This window comes from Ovis aries, chromosome 19 (genome assembly GCF_016772045.2).
Source record: "Ovis aries strain OAR_USU_Benz2616 breed Rambouillet chromosome 19, ARS-UI_Ramb_v3.0, whole genome shotgun sequence".
NCBI classification, from domain to species: Eukaryota; Metazoa; Chordata; class Mammalia; order Artiodactyla; family Bovidae; genus Ovis; species Ovis aries.
In genome coordinates this window covers 44,269,210-44,292,676 of record NC_056072.1, presented here as the reverse complement: position 1 = coordinate 44,292,676, position 23,467 = coordinate 44,269,210, and the positions used below count along the sequence as shown (strand labels likewise).

Sequence of the window (23,467 nt, the reverse complement as noted above, 5' to 3'; positions counted from 1 at the left end):
GCAACAAGAACTCCGAAAATAACTAAGAACCACCGAGAACCTCTATATGCCACAAATCCCGCCCCCTTCTCTTGTGCTCACTTTGAACTTACGTCTGCCAAACAGCCACTGCTGGGCCAACTTCAAAACACTTTTACAGAGGTTGGGGAAAAACTCCTTCCCCAAATCCATGCTCTTGTTCCAGGGGCTGAACAAAAAAGCTTTTCTTAGGATTATTTTGCTGGGCGACAGGGCACAAAGAAAGCAGTCCACCACTTGCAGTCTGAAGGTCCACAGAGCTGCTCTTGTTTGAATGTGTGGCTCCTCTATGAGGCCAAGGCTGGGCTGTCCCCCCTCTACAGCCTCCAGGGATCTCCGCGGCAATGTGCATCATTCATTTAAAGACTCGTGCAGGACAAGGCTGCTGTGGGCAGCTGACCAAGGCTGACCAGCAAATTACATCTCCTGCCTTTCCTTTGGCCCTGCCATTAGTTTTATTATTATTTTAGGTCAGTAAAAATGTTATCACCACTCCTCCATTGGAAGATGTTTGTGGTTGTAGTTAAGGACCTGTTACAACTGCTGACAAAGGATTCAAAAATCCTAGGCACAGGAGAAAAAAACGAACCCCCTTAGCAAAATCTGCTCTAGCTTTTTCCACTTCATTTAGGCTGTGTACACTGGGCTGCTTCATTAGAACCTCTACTTTCACTCCTACTCACATGAAGGTTTTTGTTTGGTTTTTCTGGGAATCACAGCTGGTGTGTTTTAAAAAGCCATCTGCTGTGGACTGAATGTGTATGTCCCCTCAAACTCATATATTGAAGTCCTAAATCCCAACATGATGATGTCTGGGGGTGAGGCTATGGGAAGTTATAGGTTTAGATGAGGTCCTGGGGGTGGGAGGTCCCACAAGGAGATTAGTGTCCTCATAAGAAAAGGAAGGGAGATCAGAGCTCTCCCTTTGCACCCTGGGATGACACAGAGGAGAGAAAGCAGTCCTCTGCGAGCCAGGAAGAGGACCCTCACTAAGTAACAGATCTGCTGGAAACCTGATTTTGGATTTCTCAGCTTCCCAAACTATAAGAAATAAATATCTGACCCGGAACCACCTTGGGGAGCGGTGTGAGAAAGAAAGGAATGTTTTTGTTTAAGCTACTATGGTATTTTGTTATACTAGCCTCAGTTAAAATTAATTAAAGAGCCATCCTCATTAAAGAAGAGTCTAGTGTTTGCCATGGTAAGAAATGGGAAAATATGCATTAGTGCCCCTAACTGCTTATGTATTCATCCATCATACAAGGAGTTGGAGAGAAGGACTTGAAGCCACATGATTGTATGAGCGAACTTAGATATCAGTCTCCCATTATTAATTTATATCTAATGTGTTTACTTTCTACTCAACTACCTGAAAAAGCCATGGTACTCAAAACATCATGGACCCCGAGCATTCTGGCACTGAAAATTATGTACTCTTACCTCTTACTATTTTGTTGATGAGGAAACCGAGGACCAGAGAGGTGAAGCAACAAGTACAAGGTCTGATAACTACACAATGACAGAAGTCAAAATAAAACCTAAGTCCCCTAATCCATGCTGAGAAGTGCCCATTCAAGACAAGGTAGTAAAGATGCAAAGCTCTCCACATGACCCTCAAACCTACCTGTTCCACAACCAGCTAAGTCGTGGACGACATCATCACCATCATCATCAGGAAAGTGACACAGCCTCCTATTGGTCGTCTGCATCTAACCTTGGCCTCCTCTGAGCCATTCTCCACTCAGCGGCCTGAGGAGTCTTCTCAAAATGCAACTCATGCCCTTGCTTACCCTCTCCCCTACCCATCAGTGATTCTCTACAGTTCTTAGGATAACAGCCTCATTCGTGAGCAAGTTCTCCGAGATTCTACATGGTCTGGCTCCTGTTGACTGCTCTCGTCTTGCTCCATACCACCCGCTAGCCACACATGCCTTAAAGCAGCAAGCCCCCCACTGCCACGGGACCTCTGCACGTGCTATTACAATGCTACAGCTCTTCCACTCTCCCCATGGACCTGGTCAACACCCCCCTTCTTTCCAGTCTCACTTCCCCAAAGAAGCTTTTCTTGACCTTTCATGACTAGGTCAAGGTCCTTGGTTAAATGCTCTCATAGCTACATGTTTCCTGTGCTTTTATTTCCACTTGATATTATGTTCTTATTACTGTGATTTTTAATATCTACCTCATCACTGGGGTGTAAGTCACCTTGCTTGTTCCCCATTTTATCCTCTCATCGCTACCACAGTGTGAGTGTCAGAGATGCCCAATCAACGTGACTATGAATAAAAGAATAAATGAGGAAAAGATTTTTAAAATATGTGTAAGGCCCTCAAGAACTTAAGAGTCTAGAAATGGCTTCTAAGTCACCTGTACATCAGGAAGCTAGTCAATGATCAATGCCACTTATGGCAGATCTTTCTAGGAGACAGGGAAGTGATTCAGTAGCCTTTTCTCAGAAGCCTGCTTGCGTCTGTAGGACCACATCACATAAAATATAATAACATTTCAAAATCTGCTCAGTAAAATGTCCCTCTTCTGCCAACAACCTAAGACCTTCAGTCAAACATAAACTCCCAAACTAAACAAAACCTCTGGGGTCCCAACAGCAATTTTGCCCCTTACTGTGGTTTCCCGAGACCCCATAAATCAAGCCTTTCATTATATACCACATAGAGATAACCCTCCCTTCATGCCATCCCTGTTTTCAGACACATTCTTCATGCCTGTCGCCAACAGCCGGCTCATTTCTCATTTCAGACACTCCTCCACCTCCCTGCGGGGACAGCGAGCACATGACGGGCCTATTTCTGCAATCAGACAACAATGTAAATTAAACTTCAGCCTCAGCTGCTGGTTGTATTCCAGAGAGGGACCATCATGAGGGATGGAGCAAAACTTAAAGCAGCAGCAAGGCAGAGAACACAATGTGGCAAAGCCTGGGCTGGACATAAAGAAGGGTTCTGCTACAGAAAAGAGAGCAGGGCAGACACGGCGAGGTGTCAACAGTGATGAAGAAAAGGCACTTCAGAAACATAATTATGAGCGAGCCCTGTTCTCCTGTGAAGGCAAAACAACATGGAATAACTGCAGTAAAGGAAGATAACGCACAATATTTTAAAGCCCAGGATTTCTCAGCTAGCCATAATATTCAAATGTGTGGAAAACCAAACCATGGTGAAGAGGCTGTTTTCTCTGTCTCCTCTATGAAATGTAGCCAGTTCCCATGGCTGATGAGGTACCACTGAACTTGGACATCTTGCTCAAAGCGCAGTCACCTCTGTTAGCCACAGATAAATCATCGGCCTTTTGGGTTATTTGCAAATTTTTTTAAAAAAAGCCACCTTTCAAGTTATTAGCATGAATGAGCTGAACAGATCATCAGGTTCATTTCTGGGTCCATTCAGCACCTCTTATTTAGTTTTCCACTGTCTTTGAAGTTTATAGTCTATAAAAGGCACCTTAAACCACAACCGTATTTACCTTTTCCAAGTAAGATAAGCTGAACACACAAAGCTAGAGGGGGTAGGTCAGTACAGCAGGTGGTCTGCATCACTTTGCCAGGTGAGGCTCCTCCACTAACCCTGGAGGGAGAGTGGGACAGAATTCCACCCAAGTCCAGTTGGGTTAACCTGGCACATTCCCAGGTGCAACAAAGCCAGGTCTCTCCAAAGTGGCTCCCTTATTTTCTTCACAGTATTGAGAATGCTCAGTGGTAAAGAGATCTGCCTGCCAATGTACAAGACACAAGAGATGGTGGGTTCAATCCCTGGGGTCAGGAAGGTCTCCTGGAGGAGGAAATGGCAATGCACTCCAGCATTCTTACCTCGGAAATCCCACAGAGAGAGGAGCCCCGCAGGCTGCAGTCCAACGAAGAGTCGGACACAACTGAGCAGGAGAACACTGAGAATGCTCAAGAAGGCAAGACAAGCACACATTTCAATGTCATCGCCGAACACAGTCCAAGCTGAGCTGCAGTTAATGTCTGGTAGCCCACTGTTTTAACTGGCCCAGAATACACTCCTTTTCACTAACTGGGATCATCCAGGGATGAGTGCACCTGACAAACTCCTCGCATGTATCTCTCCTCCTCTCCCCACGTGGTGGGCACCAGGAACAGGGCCTTGCACTCAACGAATACCAGTTAGATGGAAAGGAGCTGAGACTTCGAAAGGGAATGCTTTTCATTGTAACAGAAAATTTCCGTTCCTACCATTATCCTGAGAGATTCCTGCAGCACAAAGTGAGTGAAATATGAAAGCGTTGGCATCAATGATTCCACATCTGTAGAAATCACATGTACATTCCACACTTATATCCTCTTATCTCCAGGCTGACTTATATCGTTAGCTCATGAAAGCCTGGCATTATGTTCACTTAGCTCGCTTGGTACACCACACAGTCTCTTCAGGTAGGCCCTGGTTTTGCCTCTTGTTTTATGGATTTTCTTCCAAAAGGAGGGAATGCAAATATGTTTGTAGAGGAAGACAGATATTCTTACAATGTCACCAAGATAAATCCAGCTCATGTTTACAGTAACCTTACAAAGACAGCACAAAACATGAACACTGAAGCAGCCACTCATTCATTTATCCAACAAGTATCAGGTAGATGTGCTCTGTGCCAGATATCACCCCCTCTGTTGAAAATATGGCAGAAAACAAAACGAAAGCTGTATTGTAGTATGGACTGCTGCTGCTGCTGCTGCTAAGTCACTTCAGTCGTGTCCAACTCTGTGTGACCCCATAGATGGCAGCCCACCAGGCTCCCCTGTCCCTGGGATTCTCCAGGCAAGAATACTGGAGTGGGTTGCCATTTCCTTCTCCAATGCATGAAAGTGAAAAGTGAAAGTGAAGTCACTCAGTCGTGTCTGACTCTTTGCGACCCCATGGACTGCAGCCCACCAGGCTCCTCCGTCCATGGGATTTTCCAGGGAAGAGTACTGGAGTGGGGTGCCATTGCCTTCTCAGTAGTGTGGACAGATACTAATAAAAAAAATTAAAAAAAAAAAACATGTGGCAGGTGATGATAAATACCATATAGGAAATAATACAAAGTCAGGTAGGAAGAGCAGGGAATGCTAGGGTGGGGTGGGGGTGGGGAATGAAATGCTGCTCTACGGGGGTAAGGGGTAGGGTGGGGGTCGCAAAAGCCAGTCTAAGAACATTTGAGCAGATACCTGAAGGAAAATGGGAAGTAAGCCACAGGGGTGCCTGAAAGAGCTTTCCAAATGGAGAGAGACTGCAGTTGCCGAGGCCCGCCAGAGTGGTGGGAGCACAGGGAAAAGAGTGTGTGGAGGTGATGAGGTCCAGGAGTAGCAACACGACCTCGCTGGGCAGGACCTAGGGACGCGGCAATGACGCTGAGCGAGGAGGGGGACGTGAGAGAAACAGCACGTGATTTAGCCTTAAGACAACCCCTCCAGCTGCTGTGCCAAGAGTCAACAACAGAGGGTCAAGGGTAGAAGCAAGGAAGCCCCTGGAATCATGCAGACTTCATGGAGATAATGGGAGCCGGATGAAGGCGGGCCAGCTGGAGGTGACAACGGTGTGGCTGTGGCTCTATTGAGAGGCAGAGCTGACAGAGGTGTTACCACCTGATCACAACAGCTGGGCTCGGAACAAAGCTTTGCAGAATGAAATCAACAGTTGAGGCATTCAGTTAAATATTCCTATTGATTATTATGATTTACTCATTTAAATACATACATACATTTATTTAAATACATATTATAACATCCTAAAAATACATTAAAAATATAAATACATTTAGAAACAAACTTGTTTCCCCTAAAAAGGAATAGAATTTCCCAGCCGTCTTGTTTTAAGCAACCCATAAGAATCTTTATTTTCCCCTTCCCGGTGTCATTTATTCTCTAAGAGAATTACCAAGTTTCCACTGGGAAAAAATCCATTCAACAAAATCTTGATAGAGAGCTGGGTACATACCAGCACTCTTTGCAGCAATGCCAGAAACACACAGTATCTCTGCCTGTGTCTTGTCCCATGGCTCCTGGGTATTCTGCATGATCAACAGCAATTGAGTGCTTGCTTGTGCCAGGCACTGTGCCCCAGCCCTAGGTGCACTATCTTACTGAATTCTTACAGAAGCCTTACTGTCCCCTGCATTTTCCAGCCAAGGAAACCATAACACAGAGAAGCTGAATACACTGTGCAAAGCCACACAGCTAGGAAGCGGCAAACCAGAACTGTTAGTTTCTACCTCCTCCTGAGTTTAAGGTACAATCTGGAACACAAATCCTCCAAATTATACTCTTGTTCTTCCTTGATCACTTTGGGCTGACATGCAATGTGTCTCAGCTTCAACTGCCACATCTACAAAATGAAATATATTCAACTAGATAATCTCTAAGGTTCCTTCCGGGGCTCTTGCTTTGAAACTCATGCTGGCTCACTCTATGGAGAGCACAGATGGAAAGCTCACCTGCAAGACTATAACTTCTCAGGGTCAGGTTTTGCCTAAAATAAAGTGAAGCACATCCACAGTTGAACCTCTGGGCTGATCAGCAAGAAATAAGTCGACTTCAGGGATACTCTCTAGGAGAAAAAGGTTAGCAAGAGAGTACATAGCAAAATTTTCTTTCTCTCGAAACAAATCCTGATAATTGGATTTATTTCCTTACAGAAAGGAGAAAACCAGTCCTGGGTAAAAAGCTAAAACATGCTTTCTCTGTGATTGGTTACTTGTAACAAAATGGTATGCAATTCCCACTTGTCTGCAGATGAATGACTCTTTCTCTTCCTTCAGTGTCCTTGCGCCGGCATACAGTACAGTCCAATAAATACCAGTCAATTGAATTAGTGCACGAATCACTTCCATGAATGCACTAAACAATACGCAAGTGAACTCATTAGTTCTATAGAAATAAATATCTCCTTGGATAGAATTCATACAGACCTGGCTAGCAAAAGCATCACTTTGGCAAATAAAGGCGAAGAAGATACTGTAGATTTATTGACTTTTGTGTTCAGTAGAAGATTTCAGTTTTAGAGGCTGATGTTTTGAGTTGTGTGGGAGTAAAAGAAATCTCATTTATGTAACTAAGAGGGAAAAAAAAAAAAAGTCAGTCTGCTAAAAAAAGAAGCAAAATAAACACTTTCAATTCCCTACAGGATTTCTAAGGAGTTAACCTAAAACTTTGCATTTGGACCACTGAAGTTAATAAACCTATGATTCAAACACTTCACCTTCAATACCAGCTATGAATGTAGCTCACAGAGAAACCGCTTGCTCATATTGATTGGTTCTCTACACAAAATGAGCCAGGCATAGCTGTGTTAAGTTAGAGAGCTGGGTGGAGGAAGACATGCAAATCCTGAGTATTCTCATGGATCCTTCATTCTTTTTACATTTTTCTAAAGTTCCTCCAAAATACAAGTAATAATCCAATAATGTAAGAGTTTGTACACAATAAATGTTAAAGGAACAAAGTCAACCCACCACCTTTTCTTCACAGAGAAGGGGCAGCAGACACAAATAAGAAGAAAAAGAAGAAAGAAAACAGCTTCTGTTACTGAAACTAGGACTATATAACCAGATCAAAGATGAGGCTTGATGAAATTACATACGTCATTTAGAGGAAAAACTCAATTAGCTGGGAATAGAAGCCCGGATGGTACTTTCTAACCAAGATTATTTATGTAATTTTCAGGTGGACAGACCCAGGCTATGTTTCAGAAAAAAATAAACTATAAGAAAAGTATTTGTAAACAATCATTTTCTAGTGACTTTTTACTGCAAATAATCTCAGTCAAAATAAAATTAATGATAAACTATAAAAATTTAAAAGCAGTTGAGATGTAATCTTGGTCAATATAACAAGACTTTTCCTTTGAATTTACAACTGTAGTTTTGTATTTTTAACTATGGATGACAGAAAAGGAATACACTTCTGGAGATACACAAGTTTAATAGTTGCACAGCCTTTATTTAAATGAAGCCTTCATGATGGAGATAAAAGAACCTTTCCTCTCTATTAATTCTCATGGCCTGTTCAGTTCTGCATTTGCAAACAGTTTGGTTTTTAACTGTGTGCACAAAAATTTGAATTATAAAAATGGCAACTTATATTATTCATATTAACTTTAAAATAACCAGTGTACACAGGTACCTTTTTGCATCTACCTCACTACTTGCTCTGGAATATGAGGATGGTCATTGTAACTGGGAAATACTGGAAACAAAAATGCCCCTCAATGGAGAATGCTGTTAAAATAAACTATGACCCATTTGTCTTGTGCAAAAATAAGCAGCAGTTAAAACAATGAGACATATCCTTCACTAAGCGAATGGATAAATAAACTATGGTACATCCATACAACAGAATATTATTTCCGTGATTAAAGGGGAAAAAAAAAAAAGAGCTCTCAAGCCATGAAAAGACTTGGAGGACCCTTAATGGCTATTACTGAGTTAAAGAAGCCAGTCTGAAAAGAACTGTATGATATTCTGGAAAAGGTAAAACTATGGAGACAGTAAAAGATGGGTGGTTGCCAGGGGCTGAGATGTGAGAGAGACGAATAGGCAGAGCCCAGAGCCTCTTCAGGGCTATGCTGAAGATACCATAATGGTGGATACGTCATTACAAGTGTGTCAAAACCCAGAGAAAGTACACCGAGTGAACCCTAACGTAAGCTATGGACTGTGCATAATAACGATGTGTCAAGGTAGGGTCATCCGTTGCCACACTGTACCACTTCGGTGGGGGACGTTGACACTGGGGGGACACTGTACATGTGTAGGGCCAGAGGACATATGGGAATTATCTGTTCTTTCTGCTTAATTTTGCTGTGAGCCTGAAACTGCTCTAAAAAATAAGCAATTTAAAAGAAAAAAGGCAAATTGCAAAGTAAAACAAAAAAATGACAACACATCTTTACAAAGCCACCGCAGACTCACTTTTATAGCTATATCTATCTATGTATCTAAATATCTGGGAGGAGACTAAATTAATAACCAGATTATATCTAAGAAGGTAAATGGGACCATGGATGGTTAATAGGTTGTTAGTTCCACCTCTCTTTTTTTTTAAATTGTGGGAATATATAAGCAGTGTTACATGTGTAATTAAAAATAAAATTTTTTCTTTAAAAATATTTAATTTACAACTTACAATAAAATATTCAAAAATAAATTGCAGATATAATGACATTTTAAATACTTCAGTATTCATCTTTTAAAAACAAGGACATTTTTCTACCCTAAAATTGTTTTTCAATAGCAGAAAAAGCATAAAAGATCTTATACTAAACTACTGGGGTGAGGTAAGTCATTTATTTAAAAAAGCTAAGCTGGTCTCAAGGAAAAATATAAACAAACACCAAGAGTTGAGAACTGAACTGATTTAATGCTTATAGCAAAGTCATTCTAAAAACAACATTATCATCATTATCCCCATCCTTTAATTTTATGTAATGTTTTATTTTCCCTCCTTTAAAACACTAACAACCCCATATACCAGCAGGTCAAAATCAATTATATTTATTATATTAAAAAAATTTTAGTCATTTGAAGTACTAAAGTAACAGCACAAAGCTTATCATAACAGACTGAGTGTCTTAAACAGGGATTCTTAATCTAAAATCCTCAGAAGCCCAAGGATTGCATGGATTCAATTCAGGGCATCTGTGAGCTTGGATGGAAAAAAAAAAAAAAACCCACTGAAGATCAATTTTACTAACAAGTGAAATTTAGCACTTCCTTTATGAATGGAGACCACAAATCACAGAAGCACTAGCAGACCCATGACTTTGTCACCATAAAAATCACTGTGTTTTCAAATCACAGTGTGGCTGGTAAGCGTATTTCAAAATATCATTTACTCTCATCATTTCATGGAAGGTGTATGAGATGTTGGATTTGTTGCCAGATCTTGTTACTTAATGCATCAATTAAGAAGCACATGTGTAACTCTTACCACAATTTTGCTTTTAAATATTTTGATAACTATATTTCAATAAAAGTGGGTTTTGTCCTAATCATATATTGTATTTTAAGCACATATAAACAGTCTTGGGGGTGGGGGGAGGTTCATAGGTTTCACAAGATGCAAAAGGTTAAGAACCCCTGGAACTCAACCACCCCTTCCTGTAAACCCATTCTCCCAATGTAACCACTATCCACAATGTAGCGTATGTTCTTCCATGCATATTCCTTTCAGTGGACACACACATACATAACCATCTAGAGGCATAACTTACACAGGTATGTGCTCTGTAATCACGCTTTACACTTCTATTTTGCAATACATTTACAAGTCTCTATATAATTTAGTCACTCATGCTGTTTCCAGCTTATGGCTCTTATCTTAAAACGCTATAATAAAACTCCTTGTATACATCTCTTTATATTGTTTTTTTTTTAAATTTCATAATCAGTTCTATGTATGGAACATTTATGACAATGACATCCTCAAATTGAACCACAGAATCAATACTGTATTATGAAATCAACAGCAACAATAGCTAGTGTATTTTGTGCTGACCAAGGGCCAGGTACTATATGCTCTATGTGAATTAACTTATTTTAATCCTTATAACTCTAAGGCAAGACACTGCTTTGATTTCAGGTTACAGGTGGAGAAACTGAAGGTGATTAATCTCTAAACTTCCAAAGTCTGTAATTCTGATGACAAATTCAAGCAACTAGGTATACTCAGAATACAGGGTTCCTCAATAATCCTGGGCTCCATGGGGGTCACTGAAGGGGGACAAAAGATGATGACTGACATTTTGTCCCATGATCAGCTTCTGAGAGCATGTCCTGAAGCTCCCAGGAATTCCTTTGTCACTGTGCTTTTGAAGAGGTGGATCAAAGAAAAAAGACCATAGTGAATACACTGTGAAATGACAACCATTGATTAGGCCAAAGGCAAGATAAAGAAGGTAAATACGCTTGCCAATGCAGGAGACACAGGTTCAACCCCTGGGTGGGGAAGATCCCCTGGAGAAGGAGATGCCTAGGAATTTCCATGTATCCCAGAATTCTTGCCTGGGAAATCCTATGGACAGAGGAGCCTGGCGGGCTATATATAGTCCATGGAGTCATGAAAAGAGCTGGACACGACTTAGCAGCTGAACAACAGTAACAGCAGCAAAATTAAATGTGCCCATGTCAACAACAAGCAGATCTGCCATCAGAGATTTGGGTTGAGACTCAACACAGGATCTCCACTACTGTAGGCCCAGATCATTTCACAGGCAGCAAGATCAGGTCGTAATTCCAAAACAGAAGAAAAAAAAAAAAATTCCATCAGGTTAAATATAAATATGTGCTATTGACAACCCATTCTCAGGGGCAGGCCTGGTCTCCTCGGTGATAAGAGCATTATTAAAATCTCCCACGTAATTCATCAAGGCCTCATGCTGGTCAGGGCAAGGCTAATCTCCCCAGTTAGCAAGTTCCAGAACAGACCAAGAGAAACAAAACTACAGAAATGGTATCTTTTGTAATTATCTGGACTCTGCTGAGCAGAGATAAAATAATCCTGCTGCTGTTTCGTGTCTGGTTTAACATGTCCTAGCAAAGAAACGTCATTTAGCTTCACTGAGATGGGAAAGCTTTTCCCCCTTCTCATGTGTCAACTCTTGTGCTCTGAAAATCCATGTAACAGGGTAAGTAACTGGAAAGCACAGGTTATAGTACTCTGAACGTGCATGGTCATAAACCTCAAAGTGGGGTTGCCAGAAAGACCAGCTCAACGTCCTGTCTATCATCCATCACCAGAAGCCCTGGAGCCAAACGCTTTCTCCTTCCCGTGCTAGAGGCAGCATGGAGAAGCTGTGGGGGCCAGCTCTCCTGGCCTTGAATCTACAAGAACGTGGGGTTTTGAGCAAATTTCTTATTTCTCTGAGCCTCAGTTTTCTCATCTACAAAAAGGGTATGATAACATCCATGGTCAGAGGACTGCTGTGAGGGTTAAATGGGTCTCATCCCAACCCCAATTATAGTTCAGCCACCTGCTCCTGTGGGGATGCCCCACCACCAACTCCATCACTACCAGTCCCTCCCTGCCAGGTAAGAGAGATCCTGGGCTCTGAAAGGGCAACAGGAGGGGCTCCTCCCAAAGAGGGGGGTGTTAGCAAATGTCCCACATAAAGCCACACTTGGCAAGGGACCAGCGATATAGCTGAAAGAGAGTGTGGCAAAGAAAACTGAGAACAATCTCCCATTCTGAGTTTCCACACAAGATGCTCAAATGCTCTGAACTGAATTTCTACCTCTCACTGCCAGAAGGAATATAAACCTGTGGACAGGTTTAAAACATATTCATCCCCTTTCAGCCAGGAAATTCATATTTTATCCTACTGATAAAAGAATCATACAAAGATATTCTTGGACGCCCATCAGTGGTATTTGTAATAGTAAAAAACTGCAACTAACCTAAATATCCTAGGAAGGACTGGCTAAATAAACTTGGTGCATCCATTTGACAAAGTATGGTTATTTAAAATAATGTTACTGAAGAATGTTTCAGGTTGTGGTGACATGATTTCAATATAGTAAATGGAAAATACAGGAATAAATTAATATGTGTTATGATCGCCATTAAAACTGTGTGCTTACATAAACTTTTAAAAGTCGGTTGATAACATATGTGCTATTTAGGGCTACATGTACACAGCAAGTTTATAGACAGGGCAGGTAACAATAAATATCAAACACAGCAGAGCAAGGGATTTTTTTAAGGGCCTGTGGCGTCGTTAAGGGCACATGTCTTTAGTTGCATTGGTAGCTACCTGGCATTTTACATTATCCTTTGTACCACTTTGTATGTCTGAAATATTTCATAATTTAAAAGTTTCAAGTGAGTGTGTATATAACCCTAGAAAGTTAATACATCAAAATGTAGCCACTACTTTGAGGTAAGAGTATAGTGAATTCTAGTGTTCACATTTTCCAAATCTGCAACAAAGAACATATACTCCTTTTTATCTTTTACACTGTTTCTTCATTGGAAACTGTTCTTATGCCTATCCCAACATTGGTATATTTTTTGATAAAGGATGTTTGATGCTAAGCAGTGCCCTGCATCAGGGGCACACCTGGCTCTTCTGCCAAGGGCCTTGCTTGAGGGACCATGAAACCCAGCTCTTCACTCGGGAGTCTCTCGCCCACTACAATTCAAACGAGAAAAGTGCTGTGGGGGAAGCGATGTCCCTGAAACCATCCCACTCATATCCTCTGACGTGAGACAAGATTTGTAGGCGGCTTCTGGGAGCATTCTCCACTTTGCAAATTGTTCTCAAAAGTGTTAAAATATATACTCTGCTTTTTCCCCCCCGCTGGAATAGTTTGTGTTCTATCCTGCCAGGAAGCCGGGGGCTCAGCCAGTGGACTGAAGTGCTAAGGTGGCGGTGAAAAATTAGAGACCAATTATTTTGTCAACTAGTGTAGACTCTCCAGTCACAATTCATTTTTCACCAAGTGCTGGAGGTGGAAGGTGGGAGAATAATTCTGTGGAGATATGTCGCCATGCCTTAAGATCCTTCCAGTTTCCTTTTTAAGAGGAATTCCTCACTTGGGGTCTTGGCTGGGCTCTATGAGGCCCACAGAATCATATGTCAATCTTGTAAAACTGTCTGGAGCCCAGTGCTATCATCAGATTCTCAAAAGAGTCCATGACACACCCCGCCCCCAAACAACTGAGGATCCCTGTTCTGAAAGGATACTCTCTTTTCTTAGCTTCCCCACTCCTGTTTGATCTCCAAGTTCAAGTTCAATAGGAGATTGCAGAGGAGTTCAGAAGGAAAACCCTCTAGCAGGCACCTACCAGAATTGTCATCTGAGGCTTTAAAATAAAGCAAGATAGCAACGAGAATGTTTGGTGTTATCCACATTCAGACACCAATATATGCTTTTAATCAAAGGGAGAAAGTTTTTGTGTTAACACTTCCCAACTTTACATCACAGATATATTTCTAGAAAGGGGGTACGTGTGTTGAATTCCACATACACATTGGGAAGATCCACTCTTTTCGTTGTTGTTAAAATTCACTAACCAGTAAGTATCTATGAAGAGCTCATTGTATAGCATTGGGCTAGGACTCAATGGAAACTTGACCACGATCCCCCAAAGATCCCTGTCCCCCATTCAGCAGCTTCATGTTCAAGCATACATCTGGTGAACGTCTTTCCACTTATGAAATGGAATCAAAATTGAGAGTTACTAATATTACTTTCCCAAGCCCTCGCATCTTCCGGTATGAGTCATCCACTGGAACCCACCTTTTTTTCAGATACTTTCCACTACACATAGAAACAGGCGCAAAACAACTCTTCATTAATGCTGCTGTGACTCTGCTGGACATCACCATTTAAAAGGCACCTTTGGGGAGACTACAAGGCCATTTATCTATTAATTTACGGGACTCAGATATTTACTCAGACATTGCAGCCTTTATGGCTACAATCTTCTCATGAGTGGCTCTATCCCCTAGTTCATTCAACTCGTCTCTACCAAATACCTGTTAGGTGCAAGGCACTGAAAATCAGTAGTACCCCCTCTATGGCCACATGTGTGTCTGTCACACACCCCATCATCTCTGTACAGCTTGGACTGTCAGTAAACTTGCAAAACACCAGTTTTCATGTCCTCCAACAGCTTCTAAGATTCTTTTAAGTTTTATAATGATTATAATATTACATGATAATATTTGGAGGAAACTGCCCAGGTTCTGGAATCTGTTTGCCAAGAAACAGGAAAAAATAACAGAGAAATCAGAAAGGAGTTTGGCCACAGGTGAATCCCTAAGCATAAAGGTAGACTCTTCCATGAAAGTCTCTTTACTGTGACAAAACATGATATGATATGGTTAAGAGATACAGCAAGGGAGGGAGATGTATCTTTTGTGGCTGCATAAGGAGCTGCTGCTGCTGCTAAATCACTTCAGTCGTGTCCAACTCTGTGAGACCCCAGAGACGGCAGCCTACCAGGCTCCCCTGTCCCTGGGATTCTCCAGGCAAGCATTGGAGTGGGTTGCCATTTCCTTCTCCAATGCATGAAAGTGAAAGTGAAGTCGCTCAGTCGTGTCTGACTCATAGCCACCCCATGGACTGCAGCCCACCAGGCTCCTCCGTCCGTGGGATTTTCCAGGCAAGAGTACTGGAGTGGGATGCCATTGCCTTTTCTGTGCATAAGGAGAAAAGACATCAAATAATTCATTATATGAGCTTAGATGACTCTGATCAGAAGGTAAGGTCATGGATGCCGATCAACATGAAAACCAAATCAGAACTCATGATTGCAAATAATCCTTTCATATAAAAGAGTTTAGTAGTTCTTTGAATAAAGCTTCTAGAGACGTGTTTTTCTGAAAAAATAAGCATAGTTCAGGAAAAACATAGGATGAGGCATGATCTTAGAAATGATCTAGGTTAAAGTCTTATTAAATCACTGCACTTCCCTGGGCTTCTATTTCTTTATTTTCAAAGTGAGGGGACTGGGCTATATGACGGCTAAGAGCTCTATATATTCTGAACATCAATAATTCTAATAATTGCCACAAAATTAAAAACATTTGCAAACACCAAAAAACTTGTTGTCAATAAAGTTTCAAAGACTTCACTTGTCAACAATGAAAGATTCAATGAGTAAAGTAAAAGCAAGAAGAACATCGTCTTTTTTGTCCTATTACCATAGCAACAGAATAAACTGGTCCAACCCACCAATCTGATGGTCTAAAGCCTGGAACAAACACCATGTGGCAAATAAAGATGTGTGAATACATTAACGCTAGCTAGCGCAGGCTCCCTCCGTCACAGCTATGTGCATCATAGAAAACTCTGCCACAATTAAAAATAACTAAGACAGCACCGCTTATATGGGCAAACAAATGCTATCAGGTGAGAACCCAATAATCTGTGTTCAACGGAGCTTCAGATTTTTACAATGGTTTAAAGACTGTATCTCAAAATTGTTTTTTAACAGATGAGGCCCATAGAGAGGAAATGACTTGCCCAAGATTACATTGTTAGTTACAGACAGAGCCAGCACCATATCCCAGTTCTTAATTCTTAGCATAGAAGCTTCATCTCACAAAAGTGGCTTTTGCAGTGTCTGTGGAGGAGGAGGACCAGGCCCTAATGTTAGATTGATCTACCATGCATGTATGAAGATTAAAGTTCCAGGGAGTATGAATGATGAACAGACATGGGGAGCACAGTGGAGGCCAGAATCCTGCCCCCCAGTCCCTAGACAATGAGAGCACCAGCTACCCAGGGAGCCTTCCCCACTATGTCACTGGGGAGACAAGGAGGCCACACAAATGACTGAAATTCTGCATCCAGAGCGTAAGAGGCCCAGGGAGCCTCCCCAGCCATGTCATTGGGAAGACAAGGAGGCCACACAAAGAAAACTACTGAAACTCAGCACCCAAAGATGTGGGCCTGAAAAAATCCAAGAAAGCTTTTGACCTCTGTCATCACTAGCACAGTTACCAGGTCACTCAAACATCTTTTGCAAACTTCCGCTTTTAAAGGAAAATACAGTGAGGTTAGCATTTGGTGAGGGTCCACTATGTACCAGGCTATGCAGGTGGTACTCTTACTTTTGTTGTTTTGTGTGAGCCTCACAACAGCTCTGTTAGGTTAAGTCTTTTCCTCATGAGAAAACAGAGAAGATAGGTGTCATACAAATCTAAGTATGGAATCTTCATTCAAACTAAGCTGTTGAAACCAAAGCCACTCCCTCAGCCATGCTGCCAGACACTTCTGGTCTTTGAGCTATGCAGCTGCTTGAGTTGGGCCAATCTGCCAACTTCCTCCACAGGGGGACAAACATCTGGTCCGCCTTCAGTAGTCAGCCTCTAACACGGCACAGCGGGCTTTATCTAGATTCTATCCAGATGCACTGATTTCATCGTTCATTTTATGAGAGAAAAGACACGAGCAATAAACAAGTGGCTTGGAAGTTTAAGCTGGCCACACAGTTTCTTCCAGTAAAATGAAAAAAAAAAATTTTTTTAACATTTCCCCCCAGATCCCAACCTCTGTAATTGAATCCTGGAAGCTCACCTAAAGCCCACAGCATGTTAACAAACACATTCAGAGATGAGAGGTGTTCCCATGGCAGGGGACGTAGGAAGGACTGTACTTACACTTATATCAAGACTACAAAGGCTAACCGCATCTTCATCCTGGGTGCTCTGCTTCCGTTTCCGCTGTGAAACAAACAATAAAACAAAGTTCAAATGTAAACAAGGATTATTACTTCGATTAAGGAAAGAAAAAAATGCAATCAAATAGCACATGTAATCCTTTTCATTTCTACCATGTTATGCAAAACCTTAGACCAAGTTCTCAGAAAGCCTAAGAAATTACAGGAAATGATTAAGCTCTGGGATAACTGGTTTGCATTATTGTTCTTATTCAAGCTGCTACAGTTTGTTTCTCTTTATAGTTTCTTTTTTTCTAAATGTCTCTGTTTAGCAAGACTTAGAAATTTAGACACAGAGTTGAGATTTTTCTTAACATGGAAGAAGACATTAGACTGGAAATAGTCTAATTCACTTAAAGATATTCCATTTTTAGCCCTGCTTTGTATTGGTGTAAGTTAAATTTGTTCTAAACTTCATCCAGGGTACTGATGTCACCACAGAACCAAAACGTTGGAAAGAACCTTAGACATCTTCTCCAACCTTCCCATTTTAGAGCCATAATCACCAAGACTCAGAAGAGTCACTATTGGAACTGAAGAAAGCTATATTTGAAATGAACTTACAACCATGGAAGTCTATGGGATTGGAAAAAATGTATTATCCGCCGTATAAAAAGAAAAGAAACTCCATTTGCAAATGCAATCAAGCTCTTCAGAGACACATTTACTTCTCTTCTGCATCTCTAGCTTAACCAATCAGGTAAGTATTTCTTGAGTCTCTAATTTGTGACTTGCCAAGTCCCCTACTTGGCAGAAAGCTGCCAGCAGACCGGAATCCCAAAGTATGAGGTTACAGTGGAGTGGTATGAGAGACAGTTGGAGTCTTCAGCCCTCAAAGAAGTCCATCACCTCCTGCCCTTTCTCCTCTATTAGATGATGAGTGTGAACACAGGCAGATCTTGGAAAGCACCCAGTCCTTATCTGTCCTTGACTATCTCACTATAACTCTTCTATTATTTCTTCAGCTCAACAAAGATTTGTGGAGCACCTATTATGCACGAGGTCCTGTGTTTGCTCCCAGGAATGCCGAGAATGGCAACTTCCCTAGTTAAGGAACTCACATTAACTCACGTAATTGTCATATTCCTATAAGAGACACAGACTCTGGTGTGATTATAATGCAGTAAGATCCAATTATCCTAGGGAAAGTCACTTCACTTGCCTGAGTCACCCTTTCTCAACTCTAAGGTGGAGGTGGTAACATAAGCTTTTATTCTCCGAGAGGGAGAAGTAAATACAGTGATATGTGTTAGCACGCAGCAGAGTGCCTGGTGCACAGCAAGTGCTCAGCCTGTGGGCTGGAGGGCTCTGGAGCACAGTGAGGGAGTAATTAGCTTGGCCTTGGTGGGGGCTGGGGGTGTTTTCTCAGAGGAGGAGGCATTTGAACAGGTCTGATGGATGAATTAAGAGTTTGCCAGACACAGATGGGGAGGAGAGTGGGGCCTCTTTTCCGTCACCAGTTACCTAGATGTTTCAAATCCCAAAGGTTAACATGGTTCCATACAGAGTATGGAGTCCTAGATCCATAAATCATTCCACTTGAGCAGTGAGATCCAATGCTAGGAGCCAGGATCCTCAATCAGCCATAATGAGATAATATCCAAGAATCTTCACTAACAAGTTCACCGTGTGGTTGGTGATTGTCAGGGAGCCAAATACTCCACTCACGGGCTTTGGGGGAGTCCCAAGAGGACGCGGAGAGCTGCTTGTCACTTTGGCAGGGGCTGCTTCATGTTCGTGTAGGGACATGACCCATACTGATTCATCATTCAGTTACAATTAAAAGCAGCACTGTGGTGCCACTGAAGCCAATTCATTGGCCTGTATTTATATGGTGACTTTGGAGGTGAGTATGGCAAGGCATAGTTTCCATTCTACAGGTAAATAAATTGAAGTTAGGAGAGATAAACAAATGGCTCCCAAGTTACATGGCTACGGTATAACACCCTGAATCCAAAACTTGAATTCCTAGGGCAAAATTCTTCACACACATGCACGCATGCACGCACGCACACACGCGCACGCACACACACCCCATTTAAAGCACACTTGGCAAACAGGTTATGACTCATTTGCCATTTGGAATGCCTGGCAGCATCTGCCTTGAGTGCTGTATTGAGAAGGGTTTCACAGCACAGCAAGTGAGGGAAGGCTGCAATCAATCAGTAACGTGTGCTGGGGTAAAAGAGTAGGGATCTCTGCACTGGTGCCCTGCCACCCAGGACAACCTATGCCATTTCCTGAGCCTGGCTTCTCTTGCCTTGGGAGGCTACAGAATTAGACTTGTGATCTTGGGAAATCCAATGAGAGGGCAGAGGTGCTGGGGTGTTATCTGTAAAGTGGCCATTAACCACGAGGTCAGGCTGTCCTGAGGATTACAGGAGCTATGTATACAGCACCTGGCACATGGTAACGGCACAGTAAATGGTGGCTCCCGGTACTCCCCAAACTGTAAGCCACAGAGATGTACGCCGCTCTCTGGTGGTGTTAGATTATGGAATTCCATGATGCTGCAGTTCCATTGTGAGGGCTCAATGATTTTGTCAATGTGACACATTTACAGTGGCCTGTTACCCCCCAAGTGATGGGACCAGATGCCATGATCTTCGTTTTCTGAATGTTGAGCTTTAAGCCAACTTTTTATGCTCAACATTCAGAAAACGAAGATCATGGCATCTGGTCCCATCACTCCACAGAAAATAGATGGGGAAACAGTGTCAGACTTTATTTTTTGGGGCTCCAAAATCACTGCAGATGGTGACTGCAGCCATGAAATTAAAAGACGCTTACTCCTTGGAAGAAAAGTTATCACCAACCCAGATAGTATATTCAAAAGCAGAGACATTACTTTGCCGACTAAGGTCCATCTAGTCAAGGCTATGGTTTTTCCTGTGGTCATGTATGGATGTGAGAGTTGGACTATGAAAAAGGCTGAGCACCAAAGAATTGATGCTTTTGAACTGTGGTGTTGGAGAAGACTCTTGAGAGTCCCTTGGACTGCAAGGAGATCCAACCAGTCCATTCTGAAGGAGATCAACCCTGGGATTTCTTTGGAAGGAATGATGCTAAAGCTGAAGCTCCAGTACTTTGGCCACCTCATGCGAAGAGTAGACTCATTGGAAAAGACTCTGATGCTGGGAGGGATTGGGGGCAGGAGGAGAAGGGGACGACAGTGGATGAGATGGCTGGTTGGCATCACAGACTCGATGGATGTGAGTCTGAGTGAACTCCATGAGATGGTGATAGACAGGGAGGCCTGGCGTGCTGCGATTCATGGGGTTGCAAAGAGTTGGACACGACTGAGTGACTGAACTGAACTATTACCCCCTAATTCCACCCTAGTGAAGGAGAGAGGACACTAACAGAGGCTCTTTCTCTCACGGGCATGCAGCCCTCTCCAGACCAACTCAGTTTACCATCCAGGGTTGGAACACAGCCTCCTAAGCATCACTAACCCCTGATGCTTCTATGCATACCAAGAGCCAAATGCAGAAGACAAAAGTCCTCTGCTAAGTCACTTCAGTCGTGTCCCACTCTGTGTGACCCCATAGACGGCAGCCCACCAGGCTCCCCCGTCCCTGGGATTCTCCAGGCAAGAACACTGGAGCGGGTTGCCATTTCCTTCTTCAATGCATGAAAGTGAAAAGTGAAAGTGAAGTCGCTCAGTCATGCCTGACTCTTCAAGACCCCATGGACTGCAGCCTACCAGGCTCCTCCGTCCATGGGATTTTCCAGGCAAGAGTACTGGAGTGGGGTGCCATTGCCTTCTCCACAAAAGTCCTCTAGTGGCCTTTAAAGTAAGCCACAGCCGGTTAACCTGGGATGGAAAGATCTCCTTAAGAAACCCACCCATTTCACAAAGTAAACTGCATGGATTATCAAAGTGGGTGTTCTTTTCAATTTCCATTGCATAGGGTGTTAACTGACCATGGTCAGCAACACAGAAGGAGTCTGCAATTTTAACTTCGGGCCCAACGCAAACACTTCACAGGGTCACTAGGTCGTGTGCTCATTCGCTGTTCACTGAGCACTTCCGACGTGCGAGGCCCTGCTCTGGGTGCTCGGATCCAGCAGTGAACGAGCCAGGCATGCTCCCTTCCCACTAACTGGGAATAAAAAGAAAACAAAAAATATTTTAGACTGTGATCTCTGCTGTGAATGATTCAGACAAGCTGTAGAGACAGAGACCAGCAGGAGAGACTCACTTCAGAGAGATACTTTAATTTTCAGTTTTCGGGTTGACTTTCTCATGAGATGCAAGCACACAGAGGCAGGATTTAGTCTGTCACGATCACATTCTTAGAACAGGCTACAGTACCCAGTACCTAGCCAAGTCCCCCAGAAGAGTATTTCTTCATTTGCTCATACTTATGACCCTGCTCCCTTTGAGAAGCTTGTCTTCTTCACTATTATCCAACTTCGGGGAAGGAGGGCACGGTGGAGGGGAACAAACGGGTACCCATCCCACCAGCCCAGCACCACCTTTCCGTGCGCATCAGAAGTCATGGAGACATGACCTGGGGCAGCTCCAAGGGAGGAAGAACTCTGTGTGTCAAACACCTGCATTTACATACTTGGTCTCATGGGTTCTCAGCCTATTTGAAGAGCCAGAGACCCACCTGTGATTCTTGTCACAGTTAGTGAGGAGAATGCACAGTCCATTTCCCTTTCAACTATGAAAAATAGTGCGCCGTGGGTGAGCCCAGGGACTGTGCTGTAGTCTGGGCTCTCTGATTTGAGTGCATAACTTAAAACCCCAGCGTCCTGTGCTGAGCAGCAGGTCAATGAATAATCTCTTAATGAGTGACTAAAAAAAGGATAAATAAAGGAGGCCCATGTTCTTGGGGCGACACCCTTCCCTTCCGCTAACCACCTGGCTGCCAAAATTAAATCAAAACCTCAAAAGCAAAGATCATTGAAGGCTAAAATTCTTCAACCTCAAATTTCCTTGGGGACTCAAAACATGCAAGTTCAAGCTACGATTTTTGCTTTTCAAATAACAGACTCTTTTTCTTAACCAGCAGGGGCATTTATTTTCCTTAAATTATACAGATAAGTTAAAAAAAATTACAACTGTTCAGACATTGGTCCAAGTGGAACACTGGTGATTTTCACTCCTCATGTGAGAAGTGTCAGTTCTGTTCAAGAGTGAGGCACACCCGTGACTAGGCAGCAAGCATGCACTTCCCCGAGCAACACCATGAGCGCCCAGCCTGATGTTGTTCAGGAGCAACAAATCCAGGATTGATAACAGCAAGACTGAAATGAAACAGCTGGCTGAATCCAACCATAAGCGACCTGATTTGGCATCTGAACGCTTTTTCTGAACATCTACCTGAGTCAGGGAGGAAAAACAGTTACGGAAGGGAATGTACGGGAACAAAGGGCTAGAGTATACCGTCTGATTCCTTAACCCTGCGGGCTACATATTTCATGGAGATGCTTTCTAGAGGTGCTCGGGTGCTGGAAAAACCTCATGCTTCTTGGCTCAAAAACCGACCAGGAGGCTCTCTCTGTTAATCTGCAACAGGGCAAAGTCTTTTGTACATGGGGATCTGAGTTCTGATTGAGACACAGGTCTCTCTGGACAGATGGGGCGGACTCTGAGACTCATTCCTGGTGACACCATCCACTTTCACAGCACATCACTGTTCTCCAGGCCTCCCTGTGACCACCTCCTCTTGGGCTTGGCTACCTTCTGACAGCACAAGGCAGACACATAAATCTCATCAGTAAACGGTCTGGGAACAAGTGTTTTTCTGTGGTTCCGGGTAAGGCTCTCTGCCAAGAGCACTGACCCTACCTGTCCTCAGCTGATGGATTTGCAGAAGAGCTGGTCCCAGGTCTATGCCTGTCTGATTCTTATCAGGCTCAGCTTACAGTCTCTCTAGACCCAACTCTTGGGATCCTTTGAGGCTTTGAGTCTTGGAAGCAGAGGAGAATCACCATCAGATATATAGTGGGGGTGGAGAGAAGTGGGTGCGGGAACTGGGTGTCTGCTGTGAGCCACGCACTGTGCTCATCATTTAAAGAACTGTTCCTTTCCAGCTTCTCCTCAGCCCGGCCTCAGTGAGCATGGTGGTGCTCATTTTCCAGAGAACACTGAAGCGTGGGAAGGCTTCAGGGATTTGTTCAAGGTCACAAAACTAGCAAATGCTGGAGAGGGCAGTTTTCTCTACACCAGCTGCTGTTGCTGCTAGGTCACTTCAGTCGTGTCCAAGTCTGTGCAACCCCATAGACGACAGCCCACCAGGCTCCCCTGGGATTCTCCAGGCA

General features: G+C 43.0%; 1 protein-coding gene across 3 annotated transcripts in view; it reads right to left on the bottom strand.

Moving 5' to 3' along the window:
- ARHGEF3 (Rho guanine nucleotide exchange factor 3) overlaps window positions 1-23,467 on the bottom strand; it is a 313,864-nt gene that overhangs the window by 126,054 nt on the left and 164,343 nt on the right. For all 3 annotated transcript variants that reach the window (XM_042236047.1, XM_012099859.4, XM_012099858.5), the window contains one exon: window positions 17,133-17,195. In XM_042236047.1, coding sequence (XP_042091981.1) covers window positions 17,133-17,195 — 63 coding nt within the window. The remainder of the gene's footprint in view (window positions 1-17,132; window positions 17,196-23,467) is intronic.